This window comes from Athene noctua, chromosome 23, assembly GCF_965140245.1.
Source record: "Athene noctua chromosome 23, bAthNoc1.hap1.1, whole genome shotgun sequence".
In the NCBI taxonomy this organism is placed as follows: domain Eukaryota; kingdom Metazoa; phylum Chordata; class Aves; order Strigiformes; family Strigidae; genus Athene; species Athene noctua.
Window position 1 is genome coordinate 4,437,223 of NC_134059.1, and position 18,839 is coordinate 4,456,061.

The 18,839-nt window shown below is 56.3% G+C and overlaps 1 protein-coding gene across 1 annotated transcript in view; it reads right to left on the minus strand.

Annotated features, from left to right (window-relative positions):
* The window catches only part of SCUBE3 (signal peptide, CUB domain and EGF like domain containing 3), a 37,017-nt gene extending 18,923 nt beyond the window's left edge, over window positions 1–18,094 (minus strand). The window contains exons 1-5 of the mRNA XM_074925401.1: window positions 17,983–18,094; window positions 9,010–9,132; window positions 7,094–7,219; window positions 3,880–4,014; window positions 623–748 (exon numbers count right to left, since the gene is read on the minus strand). Coding sequence (XP_074781502.1) covers window positions 623–748; window positions 3,880–4,014; window positions 7,094–7,219; window positions 9,010–9,132; window positions 17,983–18,085 — 613 coding nt within the window. The 5' untranslated portion in view covers window positions 18,086–18,094. The remainder of the gene's footprint in view (window positions 1–622; window positions 749–3,879; window positions 4,015–7,093; window positions 7,220–9,009; window positions 9,133–17,982) is intronic.
* Window positions 18,095–18,839: the final 745 nt, after the last annotated feature.

Here is an 18,839-nt window from a genome sequence, read left to right on the forward strand (position 1 = left end):
TGCTCCTGGGAATCCCTGCCAGCCCTCCCCGGGGGGCAAGGAGTACTGTTGGTGTAGCTTGGAGGGAAAATAGGCTTGTAGGATTAAAACTCCATCTCATCAGTGATTTTACATGTTTGCTGCAGACAGCAAATGAGAAACAAAATAAAAATAGTTGCATAAACACATACATATCTATTTAATAATCCTGGCAGTGCCAGCGAGATGCTGGCAGGAGATCAGACGGGCTGAGAGCACCACAAACCCCCAGGGAGAGGATTCCTGCGCTCCTCCCGTGCCCATCGCACTCTCTCTGTTTATCTCCCCTTAGGAAAGTGAAGCTGGTGGGACCGGGACAAGGGGATGCTGCACCTCTGGGACCCCCTTTAACTGCCATTTCAGTCCACTCAGCGTAAGGGCACAATGTCTCATGGCAGAGGGGGATGCCAGGAGCATCATCTAAAAAGGCAACAGAGGCAGAGCTGGGCATGCCGGAGGAAAAGGAAGCCAGAGGGCTTCAGACTTGATATATCAACTACAACTTGGTCAGGGCTTTGCAGCAGGGCCAGGAGGTGTCTGTACCACAGGGACAAGGTTAGAGGTCCCTGGGAGGCTGTACCCCCATCCCTGGAGCAATCCTTACGTTTGCAGTCACGCTGGTTCTTGGTGAGCTCGAAACCGGGGCGGCACTCACAGGCAATGCCCCCCTTGGGGGTCTCCCGGCAGATGTGGGCGCAGCCATGGTTCTTGTTCATGCAGTTCATTCCTTCTAAAAGAGAGAAGGAAGGAAAGAAAAGCTCCAAAAGTTTGCTGGCACTGGTCCGTGGTGGCAGAAGGATGTCTGGGGTGGGATGGGGATGGGGAGATGGGGGCAACAAAGGGAAAATCTTAGAGGGGCAAGATAACCCCAGGCAATGCCTCGAAGAGCAACACCTCCTGGCACAGAGTGGCTCGGGAAGGTGGACAAAGCCACCCTGGGGCTTGAAACATTTGATTCCCTCCCATTGCCTTGGGTGAGACCCTGCTCCCACGCCTTGGGTCAAGCTGTGGGTGCAGAAACTGCGACTGCCCACCAGCCCTGCCTGGGCAGGAGCGGGGACGGAGCGATGAAGCTCCTTTTCGGAAGGCGCGGAGGACGGGGTGAGTGTGGCTGTGATTGCGGAGCCCTGGGCAGGCAGTTGTGGCATTGCTCTGCTGAGAAAGGAAGGGTTTTTGGAGGGCAGCCCTGGAGCTGCTCGGCTGGGATGAGCCCCGGGGCCATGCCCGTTGGCTATGGGATGAATTGACAGCTCGGGGAGGATCCACACGCCGGCAGCCCTTGGGGAACGAGGGTTTGGGGAGCTGCTGGTTCCCATTATGGGAGCTGCCATTTCACCTTCCCTGACCTGCCCACAGCCCCCTCCTGCCCCAGCCTCTCTTGGGGCACAGGGGCAACTGCAGAAAGCTGGGTTGAGCAGATGCCGAACGGAGCATTGCCACTTTATGAGATATTAAACAAAACTCACAGCAAGCCAGGGGGGGCCCTCTGGGAGATGTAACTGCCTGCTCAGGGGGTTTTTCTGGCAGAGGGAGGGGGTCGGCTCCTTTCCAGGCACCCAGAGCTGAGCCCACCATGGGGTACACGATGCCAGGGTTAGGATGGGGGAAGGCAAAGCTGCAAACCAAGAGCCTGGGGCAGAAGGGTGAGGGAAGATCTTTATAGGGTCAGGGCACCTCGAAGGAGAATGCTGAGATGCATCAAGCATGAACGGGAAGGGTTAAAAACCACAGGCTGGAGCCTGTGGGTGTCCCAGGCTGCTCCCCATCACCTGCCCCACAGATCCCGCCTGGCTCCACTCCAGGACAGGGCGATCATCCGTAACTGCAGTGGCAGGCGAACCCTCTGTAATTAGTCTCTCTCACACCCAGCCACACCAGCCCTCTCTTCCCTGGCCTCGGCGTTAGGGCTGGGAACCCCCAACCTGCAGGGAACCCCGGTCCATCCCCCCGGGGGCTGGGATACTGCTATGAGCCCCCTGCACTTCACCCAGCCCTGCCCTGGGACCCCCCCAAGGCACGTGATGCCCCAGGGATGCCGGGGACAGCCAAGTGCTCTCTCCTCCAAACAGCAGCTTTTCTCTCCCCCTCTATTGCCGCTCTTTACTACCTGGCAGCATCTCGGCTGCATCCTGGGTACCACGGCAGACACAGAGACCTCCCAGGCTGACCCTGCCCTGCCACGCTGCTGCTCCCCCAGAGATGTCACCTTCCAGAGAAGCCAGATCCCGACTGCCGGCCGTCTGCAGAGATCCCCTGGCACATCCCAGCGGAAACACAAGCTCCAGCATCCACATGCCCTGGCTTCCCTCCAGGCCAGGATGGCCGCACGTTGTTTTCCTAAGACTCCCCAGGCCATTCCACCCGGGCACGGCATCCTCCTCCGCTGCACACCGCTGGGACACAGCAATCCCTCAGTGCCTACAGCCACCACCCAGGAAGGGAGCCCCCGAGGTTTGCACCCCCTTTAATCCTTCCTCTCCCTGCACCATCATCATCTGCTCTTGCACCGGCACCGTGTGAAGACCCTGCTTGCCCCTTTTGCTTTGGTGGCTCTGCTGTCATCGTCGGGCTGAGAGTGACGGGTTTTAAAGGCACCGATACCCCAGTGAGCCTCAACCCTTGGCCTCTCCTTACTGGGACGGACTGGCCAGTGTGAGGGAGAGGGTCGTGGTGCTGTCAGAGGGAGCCCTGGGGTCCATCCCCTGTGTCTCCTGACCCAGCAGCATTTCATCTCCTCTGCATCAGGAGGGAGAGAGGAAAGCAAGAGGGAGATTGAGAAAGAGAGAAAGAGCAGAGGGAAAGGAAAAAGCCTCCTGCCAGGGTAGGAGGAGAGAGACAAGGAGCTGGCAAGGACCCCAGAAGGAAGGAAACAGCCACAACACTGAGGTTTAGCTCTCTAATACTGAATGCTTCTGCCTTGGCAGTGCCCGAGAGCCAGAAGCAAAGTCAGAACAGGCTTTAACATCGGACCCTGGATTGTCCTCAGCTCTCTGCTTTTTCCAGGCTCACAGCCCAGGGACCAGCTGCAACCCTCCCACCCTCATCCTCAGCAGCCGCTCTGGAGCCTGAGCTTGGGGATCACGTAGCAGCTACAAGATCAGTCTTGGGGTGCAGAAGCAACAGAGGCATCCCCAAGCCAACACCACTCTGCAACCGTTCAGCTCAAAAAGTCAGCTCAAAACCCAGCACCTGCATCCCAGGGCCACCCACTGCGGCACTGCGAGGAAGGAGCAGCCAGCTCGTCCCTCCCGGGGAACACAGGGGATGGGGACATGGGAGATGCCACCGTGGCTGCTGAACCGTCCTGGGCTGGGTGAGGTTCCCTGGGGAGCTGGAGGGACCGACACAGCTGGGAAGGGGGAAGGAGGGAAGCAAAAACACTCAGCTGGTTTTGCCAAGCAGTAGAGATAAAAATCAGCAGAGATGCAAAAGTCTCTTATTTCCTCCTATTTTGGCTAAGAGATTGCTCCAGACGGCAGCAATTTAGAGCTGATATCGAGACGAAGGGCTCAGTGCTGCGCAAGACCTGGCAGGAGAAGAAGAGTCTTGCAGGGTGGTGTGAGGATCTCCGGGTACCTTTTGTTTAATAAAACGCTCTGGATATGGGATTAATGTCCTCCGTTTGGTATTATTGTGCTTGACTAAGGGGCCTGAGAGGGTTTTGTGATGGAGATGCTTATTAGCCCTGTGGCATCCTCTCCCAATGTGCTCATAATAAATTTGTTTTTAAATTTGCAGCACTGGGAAGGTCATGAACCAGCACCCAAAGGCAGGCACAGTGCAGGGGTGAGGGGGACAGACCTGCCTGATGAATGCAGGGGATGGAGGGTGCCCCAGGGCCGGGAGACGCTGAGCACTAACCTTCAGGGCGCTGGATGCAGGTGTGCTGGTTGTCACTGAGGAAGAAGCCCTCCCTGCAGAAGCACTCATAGCTGCCCATCATGTTGACGCAGGTCTGCTGGCAGCCGCCGTTGCCCTCTGAGCACTCGTCCAGGTCTGTGAAGGGAAGGCGACAGGGGCTGAGCAAGGCACCGCGACACGCCGAGGGGATGGGGAACTGGGCGTCACAGCTTTGCTACATCTGCGAACTCCCAGCTCGAAGAAAGGGGGATGCTCTAGGGCTGCAGGGGATGAAGGTAAAGCACATCACAGGGTGGGTCACAGAGGCCATACAGCTTCTCCGGCTGGTGGACTAAAAAGATCTGGCCTCATTTTACATAAGGGAACACCAAACCCCAGGGATTTTCCTTGTCCTGGGACCCCCAAAGCATCCAGAATGCTTGGCCAGGCTGCTGGCTGCAGCTGCCCCCAGCTCCCAGCCCCTCTGAGCCCGTCGCCGGCTGGGGATGCCTGCTCTTCATTAGTGGGAGCTGGGAAACCTTAGCCCAGAGCAGGGATAATTACTTGTAAGGAGACTCAAATCCCCAGCAGTTCTGCTGCCCTTGTGCCTGTTTTGGTTTAACAAACCAAGACTGGAAGGGGCTCGAGATGTGTCCCCGTGGCAGTGGCGATGCCCTTGCCCTGGGCTGCTCCTGCTCTATCCCTGAAAATGCCTCATTTAATGAAGAGTGACTGCCCGTTGCTCTCTCCAGAGGGTTTTGGGGTCAGTGGTCCAAGCTGAACCCATTGATGCTCCAAGGTGCCGGAACAACCAGGGTGATGAGCTCGGGCAGAGACACAAACCTCCTCCACAGGCCCCCCCTGCCCCCTCTGCACGCAGTCCCGGGGCCAGGTGATGATGTCGGGCCGGGGAGCAAGGGGCCCCGTGCCAAAGAAAACCTCCCGTGAACTCGAGCGTGGCAGAGCCGGCGGCCGAGGGGAAAGCTGAGCCCCATCTCCATCGACTGCCGGAAACGCCAGAACAGCGGCTCGGTGACGGCACGTGCCGGGGGGTGCTCCCAGCCCCAGCCCCCCCAGCACCACCTTCCTCCCCGAGCACCACAGCACACACCGAAACCCCTTGTTTTTGGGCAAAGAGATGGCTGGACAGATGGATGCTGGAGCAGCGCGGGTGCCTTGCACTGCGCCCCAGCCCCAGGCAAGCCCCAGGGTATGCTGCAACCCCCGGGAGATGCTCAGAAATCAGAGCAGGGCTGCAGCTCCAGCTGGAAACTGCCACAGGAACAGAGCCCAGGAGCACCCCACAAACCTGCTACCTTGGAAAGGAGGTGTTGAAAATATCATCTCAGACCCAGGTACCCGTGGGGCAGGCGAGGGCTAACAGCCGGGCTGCAGCCAGGCGCAGAAGGGACATCCTCTGCGACGGCAGGAGGCTTGCAGCTTCCTCCAGGCTCATCCCAGCCAAGCTATGTCCTACAGATGCCAATAACTCTCCTCAAATCCCCCCACTTATAACAAGGGCTTAACGTCTTGCGACTTCTCCTTCAAGCTCCACACAAAAATGAGGAGGCAGCCGTTCAAACCCGATGGCTGAAATGAGACTCCGCCACTCTAATACCTGTTTTATTAAATGCGATGGAGATGGGCAGAAGCCAGCAGGGCCTGTGTCAGGATGGGGGCTCGAATTCCTGTCCTGGTTCAAAAGGTCACCCAGGGTGGGCAATGGGGCGACCGGTGGGCTCCGATGGGCATATACCCTGACCCATCTCCGGCTCAGCCACTGCCCACAGTGCCAGCAAAGCCTGGGCATGACCCTCTGCTTCATTCTGCTTCTCTTCCTTTTGGCTAAGAGGAGATTCTTGCAGGCTGGGCAAAGCACAGTCAGGATGGGGGGGAAGGAGGGTGGAAAACACCCATCGGGTTTCATTCCTGCTGCCCCCCAAAAGCAGCCACTGAGCAAACCCAGCCGGAGCACAGAGGGTCTCAACATCCTCGTCCGTAAAATGGGCTCCAGGGGATAAACCTGCACCATCCCTACGGCAAAGCAACGCAGCCGAGCTGCCTTGCTGGGATGAGCCAAGGAAGGGCTCAAGGGGGGAGCCAGGGCTGCCCCCCCTAGGCCCCCCCTCGCCTGGCTGTGCCCTGGCTGCCTCCATCCCCTCCCACCCAACTCTGTAAACACATGACGTCTGCGGCTCGCCAAGCCCGGCTTTCCTTTCTTCTTCCTCGGGCTCATCCTCCCCCGGGAGAGGAAGGCAGAGCCGCCCGCCCGCGCCTCCTCCCAGCTGTGTAAATCTCCCCCTTCTCCGAGGAGGCTGCAAAGATCCTGGTGATGGTGGTTAATGCAAAACGTATGTGTCCATAATCCCTTCCCCCTCCTCCTCCTTCCAGTGATGAGCTCATTAATGACCCTTCTGCAGACACTAATTAGAAAATAGCCTGAGCTCCAGGCGGAGGGAAGGAGGGCGGCCCCATGCCCCGGCGATCCCACCCGCGGGTGCTGTGGGAGGAAGCGGGTGCCGGGGTGCGGGCAGCCCGGCCGGCCCCGGGGCTCTGCCGGGAGCTTTGGCTTCGCCGCAGCCGGATGGAGTTTGGGGTGGTGGGAAGTGGCGGGAGGATGCACGGCCGCTCCGTAGGCAGATGCCGGGTTTGTCTTGGCCTGGGGATTATTTACCCAGTCCCTTCGCTGGTTCCCATCCGCACCATATTTGCTATTAACTCATCTATTTTGGCAGGTGCAGGGCTGACCTCAAGCACGAGCGGAGCGAGCGGCAGGGCCCGGGTGAGCCCCACCGGCTGGTCCTGCCTTCGGCAGCGGTGCAGAACGTGCAGAATGCAGGATGCGGCCACGGGGAGGCTGCAGCTCATGCCCAGCATCCCCAGACCCAACCCTCCCAGTCTTGCCTTACCCCAGCATCCCCCAGTCTATGGATGGACCCACAGACCAAGTTTTTTTCCCAGCATGGATCATCCTTCCTCGGCATCACCCCTGTGCCATGGGGAGGGACCCTGTCCCTGATGAGCCACCGAGGCACTGGGACATGTCTGCAGCCAACTTGCTGCCCTGGGAGTGCCACCATGGTCCCCCTGCTCTGCAATGGGTCTGGGGGGAGGCAGAGCTCAGGAGGTGCCTGGCAAAGAAAGCCAGGAGACTGGTCTCAAGGTGCCGGAGCTGCCGAGTGGCTGTGACACGCCGACATCCCACCCCGGTGCGTTCCGGGGGCCCGTCCCTCACCTAAGCAGTTGTGGCCATCGTGCGCCAGGCGGAAGCCGTCGTAGCAGGTACAGCGGTAGTTGCCGGGGATGTTCACGCACTCGTGGACGCAGCCCGCGTTGTCTTCCCGCTCGCACTCATCGACATCTGTGGAGAGAGGCGGGCAGGAGAGCTGTGGGGCCGCCCCGGCTGACGATGGCCCGTTTCCTCTAGGAGTGCTGCTCCCCATCTCCAGCGTGTTTGTGACCCGGCTGCTGTTGCACCCTGGGCTCTCTGCTGTGGCAGTTTATTCCAGCAGGTCCCCAGCTCCGTTATCACCTACAGCATCCCCCCACACCCTGCGAAAACATCCCCGTCCTCCCCAGTCTAGACCCTGGACTTGCAGGTAACCTGCTGTCTTAGCCTCGGCATGTGGCAGGGACCTGCCAAGTGCTTCGGGAATGACACGGGATTTCCCGACGGAGGTGGGCAGAGCAGCCTGTCTCCATGGCGAAGCCTTTCTGTGCCTGGAGCATGCTTTAATCCCTCTGCTATTTGTACTCAGCCCATCCCAACCCCAGACCCACTCAGAGCAGTCGGGAAAATTTCCCCTGCTCCGCTCCTGCTTTCCCAGTGCTGCTCCTCCAAGGAGCCCCATTTCTTTCCATGCCCCACTCAGCTGCATATACCTATGTCTATACTTCTGTCTGTACCTGTATCTTCATTATGTCTCTATCTCTATCTCTATCTCTCTCTGTCTCTCTACTCTGTGTCTATATCCTCTATCTCTGTCTACATCTGCATTTATATCTCTATCCTCTCTCTCCATCAACATCTGTATCTGTCAAGTCATCTTACCCCTGTGCTGGGCACTGGTGAGGCCGCCCCTCGATTCCTGGGTTCAGTTTTGGGCCCCTCACCCCAAAAAGGCCATTGAATGACTCGAGCGTGGCCAGAGAAGGGCAACGGAGCTGGGGCAGGGTCTGGAGCACAGGTCTGCTGGGGAGCGGCTGGGGGAACTGGGGGGGTTCGGTCTGGAGAAGAGGAGGCTGAGGGGAGACCTCCTGGCCCTCTGCAACTCCCTGCCAGGAGGGGGCAGAGAGGGGGGATGAGTCTCTGGAGCCAAGGCCCCAGCGCCAGGCCCCGAGGGAATGGCCTCAAGCTGCCCAGGGCAGGGTCAGGCTGGCTCTGAGGAAGGATTTCTGTGCAGAAGGGGCTGTTGGGCGTTGGAATGGGCTGCCCAGGGCAGGGGGGGAGTCCCCGGGATCCCTGGAGGGGTTGAAGAGTCGGGCTGAGCCAGCGCTGAGGGATCTGGGGGAGTTGGGAACGGTCAGGGTGAGGGTCATGGTGGCACTGGAGGAGCTTCAAGGGCTTTTCCAACCTAGACAATTCTGAGATTCTGTGATTCTATATCTACATCTCTATCTCTAATTACATCTATCTATATCCTCTCTATCTCTATCCACATCTCTATCTCTGTCCCCTTTCTCTATATCTACATCTATATCTATATCCTCTATCTCTACATCTCTACATCTTATTTTTTAAGCTTCTCATGTTTTAGCTGCTAACCCAGTTCTGCAGCCTCTGGGTTAGAAATCCCACAGGAATAAACACCCAGCTTTGTTTAAAATAAGCCCCAGGTGACTGTCCTGGGACTGGGCAGCCCCAGCCTTGCAAATGTGGCTCTTTGTGGATCAGGGGAGGCAGCACGACAGCTGCCACCGCCACAAGCAAGGACAGTCTCGTTCCTCTCTGTCCCCATGCACGGCAGTGTCAACAGGCCAGGAGTTTGGGGCAGAAAAGTGAAATTAAAAGGTTTGCAATGGGCTGGGGTAAACAAGCAGCCTTTTTGCAAGGGCAGGGGACATCGCTGACGAGCCACTGCCTGCCTCCCACCTGCCAGAACTGTTCCTCGTCGGAGGGCTCCGGCGGGGGTGGGAGTGGGCTACCCCTACCTTTGCAGTGCTTCCCGTCACCGGTGTAGCCGGACTTGCAGATGCACTTGTAGGACTTGGGCGTGTTCTGGCAGATGGCATCGATGTGGCAGTTGTCGGTGCCCTCCACGCACTCGTCGACATCTGCAAGGGGAGAGGCGAGGGGAGCGATGGGGAGAGCTGGGGGGTCCTCTGCCCCGTCTCCCCACAGGAGCCATCGCTCAAGGCGAAGCCAAGCAGCCCTCGGGCTTTTCAACCTGCACATGAACCAGAAAAGCTGCTGCTTTGCTCCTTAGTGGCTTCGCAGCGCCCAGCCCTGATGCAATGGGCGATGGGCTCGCTCTGGGACACGGTGAGCCACTGGGTCCACTCCCAGACAGCACTACCTGTGTCCCCACTCTTGTACAAGCCACCCTGAGACTTCTCGGCCCTTTCACGTGTCTGATGATAGGAAACATCGCTCAGGCACCCGTAGTCCAGGCTGGAGCCAGCCCAGGCAGAGGTGAAAGTCTCTGTCTCCAATTAGCCATTTCCTGAGCCGACCAGTCACCCAAATAATCGTCATCGCTTTCTATTCTTAGGCGTGGAGGAATGTGCACGAATTAGCAGGGACCGCACTAAATAAACCTGTGAGCCAGGAGCGGGAAGCAGGAGGGCGAACTGGGAAAAACATCAAGGCTTCCTTGTGGACACAGCCAAAATCCATGTCCTCCCCATCCCCCTTTGCCCCTCAACCCCCTTATCTGGGATGCGGCGCAGTGGTACCCGGGACATCACGTCCAGAGCACCATGCACCAGTGATGGCCTCGAGCAGTGATGTCCAAGGGTTTGCCATGGTGGGAGGCCGCAGGAGTGGAGGTTTTAACGGTATTTGGGAAACAGAGAAGCCTCCAGCGCGTGGGGTGGAGGTTTATGAGCAAGAGGCTGCTCACCTGGCTGCTCTCTGCCTCCCCTGTGCAGGCAGTACGGGAGACGTGGTGCCCTGGAGCGGGCACATCCCCCTCTCTGGCTGCCAATGCCTGGCAGTGGTGTAAGGCAGCTGGGTGCCCCCGGGAGGGGAGGTGGGTGCTGAGCATCACCCACGGCCCCTCGGGTACAGGCAGGGCTCCCTGAGCACCCCGGGCTCCCCGCTCTGACTCCACGGGCATGTGGGGAGCATCAGTGCGGCCCCAGGGGTTTTGCCCCCACAGCATCCCACGGGGGTGGGAAGGGTCTCACCAGGGAATTTGAGGGTCCCTTCACTTCCCTGTACCCCATAAAGAGGAGCCTAAGGCTGCGAAACTCTAAACTGCCTTTAAAAAAGCTGCTTTTCAGCAACTCCAAGAACAGAAGCGCTCTGCGACATCCCCAAAGACATGAAACATCCTTGCAAGCCGCGGGCGGGCAGACAGCCCTGCCAGCCCCGCTGGGACAGGGGCCACAGCCACGAGAGAGCCGGCCCGAGCCCTCTCCCGGCCACCCCAGTGGTTTTTTGTTGGGAGACGTGAGTCACCCGGCCGGGGGGGAGGAGAGCTTTAGCTTTGCCTTTGCACCAGGGAGGCGGCACGTGCCTGCGCATTGTATAAATATTTACAGCCCGCATTCATATTTGTTATTTGACATTAGCCATGGCCCGCGGCCACCACGGCCTCCCTTGGGCCATTAATCACCGGCTGGAGGCTTGACCCACCGCGGCGGGGACGATGGAGGGATTGCACAGGGGACCAGCACCCTGCTCCCCTCCAGCACCCATGGCACCGGCTACGGCACCCCAGCACCCAGTGGCATCCCCGGGGAGAGGCTCGCGACCCACGAGGATCCCGTGGGGGTTTTTGGGGGGACTGTTGTCCCTTCGGGGAGCTGAGCAGGGCTCAGGTTCGGTTCCTCTCCAGCCAAACTTCCCATTTGGCTGCAAACCCTGTCCCCGCCCCGGGGCACGGTTGCCCCACCGCACCCCCGACCCACCTGCAAAGGCCCCATCCTACAAACCGAAAAGCGTGTGCAAATAATCACCGGCCGAAAAAAACCCTGCAAAAGCCACAGGAGTGCAGAGTTCGGTCCTTCCCAACCACGTTTTCAGGCTTAAAGAGCCTTTCAGCCCAGGAGGAAGCACCTCCATCACCGCTCAGACTTCACCTCCGGCTCCAGCACCTCTGGCCGGGGCTCTTGGGTGGGTGGCGGGAGAGGAGCGGGGGGACACGTGGGGCACGTCGAGAGACTCGACAGCAACGAAGCCACCACTGAACCAAAGATCTACCGAATTTGCAAATTCTGGTCTTGACCCTGCCCTCCTTCTGCTCTTCCCCCCTCTCCCTCAGACGTGTCAGTGCCTCGAGTCGATGGTCCCAAGGTGGGAGCTGCTGGGTCCCAGCACCCCGGGCACCCACCCGATGGGAACCAACACCCAAACACCACAGACCATCCATCAATCCCCACCTCCTTCCCTAAAAACACCCAAAACGTGAAGCATCCATCAGACAGCACATCATTGAAATTTTTCCAGCCTTTTGCCAGAAATCTCACTTTTTTGGGGGGTTTTATTTTCTATTTCTTTTTCCTCCTGCGCCTCAAACTCAAGACAATGAACAACGTCTGTGTGGCGCTGAACACAATGCTGTGCCTTTCCCACTTGCACATGTATATTATTTTTCTTTTCTATCTTTTTTTTTTCCATTCTGTAACTTCAAAACTTCTCTAACTTTGGAAAGATTACACAGCAGCAAAAGTACAAAAGAAAACATTATAAATTTGCCACTCTGTAATTTTTCCAAAGCTGGAGACATTCTGAAAGGTTACAGGATTATAAAAAAAAAGGAAAAAAAAGGGGAAAAATTGTGTGTGTGTGTGTGTGTGTGGGAAGAGTGAATAAATACCCTCCTCGACACCCCAGGAGCCATCCCCAGATTGGCAAAAATCCTAATTTAAGAATGCTGAAATTCTGGCTCTTAAGAAGAATCCTTCAGAAATGATGTAGTGAATTTAAAAAAAGCCCTCTGAAAAACTAAATTTTTGCATTTTTGTCAAGGCAAGCGGCATTTTCCCACGAAGGGGAAGGTTTGCCATTGGGACAGCCCGCTTCTGCAGGAAAATTTTCTCCATCCAAAAAATGCCCGCGGCCCCGCTGCAGGTGCTCCCAGCCGCCGCCAAGGCGCGAGGGATTTCATTTTCAAGCCAAGTGAAGAGAAGGTTTTTTTAAAAAAATAATCCTTATTGATGTTCCCGTCCCTATTTGCTCTTGCAAACTCCTTTCTGCGGCGTGCCCTGCTCGTCCCTCTGCCTGGGGGGACCTTCTGAAGCCCAGGTCCCAAACCCAGGTGGGGTTTTTTGGGGGTTTTGCCAGCCAGGACCTCTTGCAGACCTGCATCCCTACAGCCCCTCACTCCCCTTCTTCCACAAATAACCAAAGACGCCCATTTTCATCCAAAGTTGCCTGAAGCGAGCCCAAACCTAACGGCGCAGATGGGTGCATCATGCCGCACATCCCCAGAACCGGGGGATTTTGTACCAGGCAAGGAATTTAATTTTGATGAAGATGCCGAGTCCCATCAGAGACCTGAGGTCTCGTCCGGATCTGGCGGCCCACGCTCCCTGCCCAGCCCCACCTCCCTGTCCCACCACGCTTTGGGGCTAATTAGGGCTCGTCAGAGGGCAAGAGCATCCTCGGCATCGCCGCCACACCGTGCCGGGGGGTTTGCGGCGAAGGGCAGGAGGCTGCGGCGCTCGCCCCGCGCCTCGGGCGATGTTTTTTATTCCGTTGTGGGTGGGATTTTCCAGCGCTGGCTGTTGGGCCCCGTTCCGCTCCAGCTGCAGCTTTATTCTCCATTTCAAAGGCAGCAGAGGCAGACAGTTTCAACGCCACTGCCATTTTGAGCGTGCCAAAAGTGGGGGGACCATCAACCCCCTGGGACCGGCGCGTACCCACCGGGGAGGCGAAGGGCTTTGACCGAGGCCAGCGGGGGAGGCGGTGGCAGAGCCCATGGGCACCCGCATCCCACGCCTGCACCCTGCCCCGTGGTGTCACGCTGCCGGCGATACATGACAGCGAGTGGGGGGATAAAGCAACAGCTCGTATATTTTTAGAGCCTGGATTGAGGCTCTTTCCTCACTTCCTTATTTTGTTTTTTTAAAAATAATAAATAATAAATGATGGTTTTCTCCATAGGCTGGAAGTCCCAATAAATTTGAGGAGAGGGCTGAGACAGTGTAGCGACAAACTGCCAGAAAACCCCTAAACAAACAAAACCACTGTCCTTTTGCTCTCTTCTGCAAGCGCTTCAACTTTTTCTTTCAAATTAATTTTATTCTTTATTTTTTTATAGGCATATATATTAACAGCCTGTCTGTATAGGGATGTGTGTGTAGCTGTTGGCAGACACGCGGAGTTTCCACTCGGCCTTAATGCCAAATTAAAGCTTTATAACTTCAGTAGCTCTTTTTACCAGGGTATTAATAACCACCTCAGACACTGTGGTGCAGTTTATTAATCATTTGTTCGCCCGGGGAGCTCACGAGGGCGACTCGTGCTGCGCCGTGGCGGGACGGGCACAGGGCACGGCCACGGGCAGTGGCATCCCGCCGGGAGGGGATGGGGGCCGGGAGCTGGTGAGAGGGGAGGGAGATGCTCTGCGGGGCAGCTTTTTGCGAATTGGCCAAAGATGCGTCATCTGAACTCGAGATCCTAACTCAGGTGCTCGGCTGTGGCTTGCTGCCGTGCCGGGGATGCCGTGCCAGCGGTGCCTGAGCGGGTACCCGCGCTCGGGTCAGTTCAGAGGGGATGTCTGCATCTCGCCGAGAGATGGGGACCCCCCCCCAAGCCTCACGGCAGGAGCCCAGCGCCCCACACATCCACCCAGCTCTCCCGAAAGCAGGTGGGACCCGGTAGATGCAGCTCGGATGGAGGACAAGGAACCACAAGCTGCAGAGAGGACCTGGCGGGTTTCCCAACTTAGTGACCCCATCACCCCATGCTCAGACCCCCCTCTGCATCCCTCACCCCGGCTTTTCCTTCCCCAAAGCTGGCACTGACCCAAAAGGGGCTTTATTTTTCCCCTGTGGATGTTTCCCGCTCCCATGAGGGCAGAGCCAGGTTGAGCTCCCCATTCCCTGCACCAGCCCAGCTCATCCCAATGGATCCCAGTTCCACCACCAGATCCAGCATCCCCTGGGCTGGAAACGCTCCCCCCATCCCCATCCCACCCCCCTGTGCCAAACTCGGGCGCTTCGGCTCAGTTCAGCCACAATTTCTCCACGGAGGTTTTGATGCTCCACGCCAACAGCGTGTTCATCTCCCCAGGGAACTGTCATTGCTGTTGTTGTTCCTTTGGCTTATCAGGCTGACCAAGTCTTGCCTTAAAAAAATGTGTTTGTTTGTTTTCGGCTTTGGGAGCAACAATTGCAAGATCTCCAGCGGGGAAGACGGCCTTGCCGAAACACAGCTGGCCGGGCTTCCTCCAGCGCCGCGAGACAGAGCAAACTTTATTTGCCATCCCAGGCTTCTCCTAAAGCCTCTCGGGGGACTTATAATTTTGAAAGTGAAGGTTAAGGTTATTCATGCATATATTTTTCCTAAATGGATTACTCCGGTGCGACCGTCTGCAAAGGAAAAATCTATATAAAAATAAAAGCAAAAAAAATAAAAACTCCCGAGCAGTTTGGAGACAGCAATACATCTCCGCACTGGAAGACTCGAGGTGTCTGAATATTTATACTCCCGTTGGCAGTTACAAAAAAACTCTTCTTCCCTCCTTCCTACCCCCCCTTCCCCTTTTTAATCTCAGTACAGGCACGTTAGACGCCCTCAGTCAAAGATCTCCTTTGAACTGCTTATGTTGAAATGTTTACAGTTTTACATTTCATATTTCAGAGGGGTGGAGGGGACAGGCACAACAGTCGCACACTGTGAATATACGAGAGGGAGGAAAGCGGAGGCCAAGGGGGAGGAGGTTTGGTGGAGATGGGAGGGGAATCAAACAGCATCTCTACACTGCAATTGGAAAATTTTAGACTCCTAAAAAAAAATACAAAAAAATAAAAAAATAATCCCTGGCGGCGTAGGCTCTGCAGGTGCATCCCCACCGAACCCAGGCCCTCGCGCAGGATGGTGGCTCCGTCCCTGAGCAGCCACGCGGCCAAAAGGGCTGGTTTTACCCACGGGTGACCACCGAGCTGGGCTGGGGCCGTGGTCCCACTCCGGACTCTGTGCTGGCCAGGGCTGTGGGAGTGCCAGGGGCTGCAAACTGGGGCGCTGGGGTCCCCCGGGGAGATGCTGCATCTCCCCCCCGGCCCTGTTGCCTATCTGAAGGGAGGTGCAATTCGGCTGCAGATAACGGTGGTGAATCCTGTGACGTGGTCGTGTCTCCAGTCTCTGGGCAAGGCCAGATCCAGGCACTCCCTGGTACAAGAGGAGGGTGTAAATCCGCCAGCCCTTGGGCTCCATCCTCCCCAGGGCTCAAGGAGGGACCAGTGCCGGCAGACAACGGGCAAAGGTGCAGCTCCACTGAGAGTGGGAGCTCAGGACAGGCTCTTCTGCCTGGCAGGCTGTGAGAGGGACTGATGGGTGACAGGGTGGGACTGGGGGTGGCATCACTGTCCAAAAACCACGAAAGTTGTGGGTATGGCAGCAGCTTGGGGCCATTTGGACAGCTTTGCATGGGGACCGCAGGGAGACTTCACCCCGCTGAGTGCGTGCCAGGAGCCTCCCTGGGGTTATTTGGATTTATATTATCAGTTCTCCTCTTGAAAGCTTTCCTAGCCCTAAACTGACCTAATAAACCCCACAGACAGCCAGGTCCTCTGGCAGACACCCTCCAGGCCCGGCGGACGGCTCTGCTAATTCCTTCCTTCCCTACAGACTAAACTTTCTGGGGTAATTCAGCACGAGAAATAAGCCAGCAAGCTCTACCCATGGTGTGGTGTTATCACAGCAAAGCAAGCCCATCCGACGGGAGAGGAGCCGTCCCCAGCCTGTGACAGTCACCTGGTGAGAGTGGCTGTCCCCCAAAAGGGCAAAGGCTTTGGTGAGGGCAGAGGGGTGATGTGTACCCCACCCCTGGGACTCACCCCGCAGATACAGGGCGGGATGCCCAACGCTTTTCAGAAATATCCTACTAAAACATGCCCCAGGTACACGGGCTGGCTTTGAAGAGCACAACAAGGCTTGTGCGAGCAGAAAACCGGGCAATAGCGGGTTCCTGGGGAAAGCACAGCTTTTATCTGCCATCGGGGATGCCGGGTCCAGGAGTTCAGCCTCAACCAAAAAGGACCGGGTCCACCCCTGCCCAGAGCCCTCGCATCCTCGCGGGCACCAACCTCCACCCTGCTGCACCCGCCTCCCCCTCATCACCCCACAGAACACCCCCAGCAGCCCTTTGGGGGATTAACTCTTCACTGCAAACCCCCCCTGGCTGCAGAGCAGCCGGACCTCGGGGTCTGGCCGGTGCCTTCGATGGGGGCCGGGAGGAGCCAGCACCATCCCGGGCGTACGGCGGGTGGTTTACCACGGCACAGGATTGAGCTCACCTCTCTCCACCCCCACTCCACCCCTCTCCTTCCCCGAAGGGATCTGTCAAGTCTCTGCACGATGGAATTTTACTTTGCTATTTTAATGCAATTCTGGCTCAGGCTTAAATGGAACTGGAAACCAAAAGGCCTTAATAAATAAATATTATGATAAGAAATGAAAGCAATGCATACACTCGAGATAATTTGAGAGGGGATAAAAACCTAAGCATTCCTTTCTAAGCCTAATCATAAAGCTTTACGTGAAGCTGGACGCCTTCTCACCAAACCTTTGCCCTGGAAAATCTCCCCTGTGCTTGCCCAGACTGCCCAACCGAAAAGTTGCCTATTGTTTTAAAAACACTTTAAGCCAGATAAGACAATAGCCTTGAAATTCCTCTAACTTTGTCAGTGACAGGGCTCAGGGCGACCATGCGCGTGGCTGAAATACGCCTGTTCCTAATGCCTACAAGAGATCTTTAATTATATCCTGCGCTCCTATATTCCATTCACACTCTATTTAATCTCGCTATACGCATAAACATGCAGCTACTACAATAGCAAGAGCCAAAGCTGGTTTTGATAAATCTTACATACTGTTAAGCGCTATGGAAAAAAAAAAAAAAAAAAAAGAAAACCCAGCAGATTGTATAGATAGTGGTAAATTAAGGAGAAAAAACCCCTTCGAGACAGCCAACAGGATCATGCACATAGGGCTGTGTGTGTTTGTGTGTGCGCGCGCACTCCCGCGCGTGTGTATAGAGAAAAATCCGAGCTAAATATAGAGGTGCTATAGAAAACCTAAGGTATAGATAGACCATACATAAAGCTACATGTGTACATTCGTGAAGGAGAAAACTCTGGCTCAATACGGGAGTGGCGAAACAGAAAAGCCTGAAGTTGATAACGATGGGACATACCTCGCTTTTCTAGAGATAGGGAAAGAGCTCCCAGATTTTTCAGCCGCCCGAAGTTTTCTGCAGCCCACGTCCCTATAGTCCATTTGGGATTCACCCCGCGCTCATGCAAAACACACAAACGCAGATGCAACCTCCCAGCGTTAGATACCCGTTCCACCATCCCTTTCCTCCAACCCAGCCCGACACAAGCCCTCGCCCGCACCCCATCTCACAGACACTGAAACCCAAAAACCACAAAAGCCCCCCAAGCCCCTCCAAACAGCAACATTTTCCCTGTGATGAGCGCAGAGTTGTTTGCACCCCCGTATTTTCTGCTTCTGCACCCCCTGCCTCGAGATAAAGAGTCCAAACAACACAAAAAAATAATAAAGTGTAAGAAATGCAACTCATTAAAGAGTTTACAAAAAACAACCCCAATCAAAGGCAGCAGGCAGGAATATCTGCAAGCAACATTTAAACCCCCCCCCCTCCACTATTTGTTGTTATTGCTGCTAATTTCTCCAGCCTGCATATAAAATCCCAGCTCTAAAGAGGAGGTCCGGCTGCCTAATACACACATCAAACAGCAAACCTTCGAGCTGGGAAGATTTTCTCTTACCTTGACTGGCTTTATTTGCCAGCGTGTTTCCAGAGTGGAGGAGAAAGACAAGGATGGAAAATCCAGCAATCTGCAAAGCTCCCATTGCAATCCCAGTCTGCATGGAGGAGTGGGGGCAAGACGGGGGGATTTCTAGTGCTTTAAAGGAAACAAGAGGCTGAGCATGCGAAGGGAAATCAAGAGGAGGAAGGGGCTCTCTTCTTGCCGTGTGTGAGACAGAGGGAGGGAAGGGAACTGAACTGATGGAAAAAGCTGCTCTGGGTTCAGTTTGGGGCTCTTGGTGTTGCTAAAGAGGAGAGAGTGAGGGAAGGAGACCCAGGGCAGTTGGAGGAAAGTGGACTCTATCGCCCTCTCTCTGGCGGCTGCTCTGATCCCTTCTCCTCTTCTCCTTCTCTTTTTTTTTTTTTTTTTTTTTCCTTAAATAATCCCAGCCAATTCCAGTTTTGCAAGAGAGCAGCAGCAGCAGGAGCAGCAGCGCTGGAGGGGGGAAGCAGGCGCCTTGCCCTGGTGCTGGGGACCTGAGAAAGGGGAGTGGAAAGGAGAGCCCCATCCAAGCAACGCCCTTTTTTTCCCAGCCTTTCTTTCTTTCTATTTGGCTTTGGTTACTCCTTCCCGGCTCCCCCCCTCGCACCCCCAAGGCTGGGCTTTGCCTGCAGGAATTTACAGTCTGCGCTGGAGAAGAAGGGCCAGTAGCCATGGAGACTGCTTCCCTGGGAGCAGGGAGGTCAGGCGGAGACCATGGGCGATCAATGCATCAATGCAAAGCCCCCCGCAACCCCCAGACCCACCCCGCACCTCGCAGCCCCTCGGCCAACCGAGGGCTTGGGGTGGTGGCAAAGCACGGGGGGGGGGGGGGG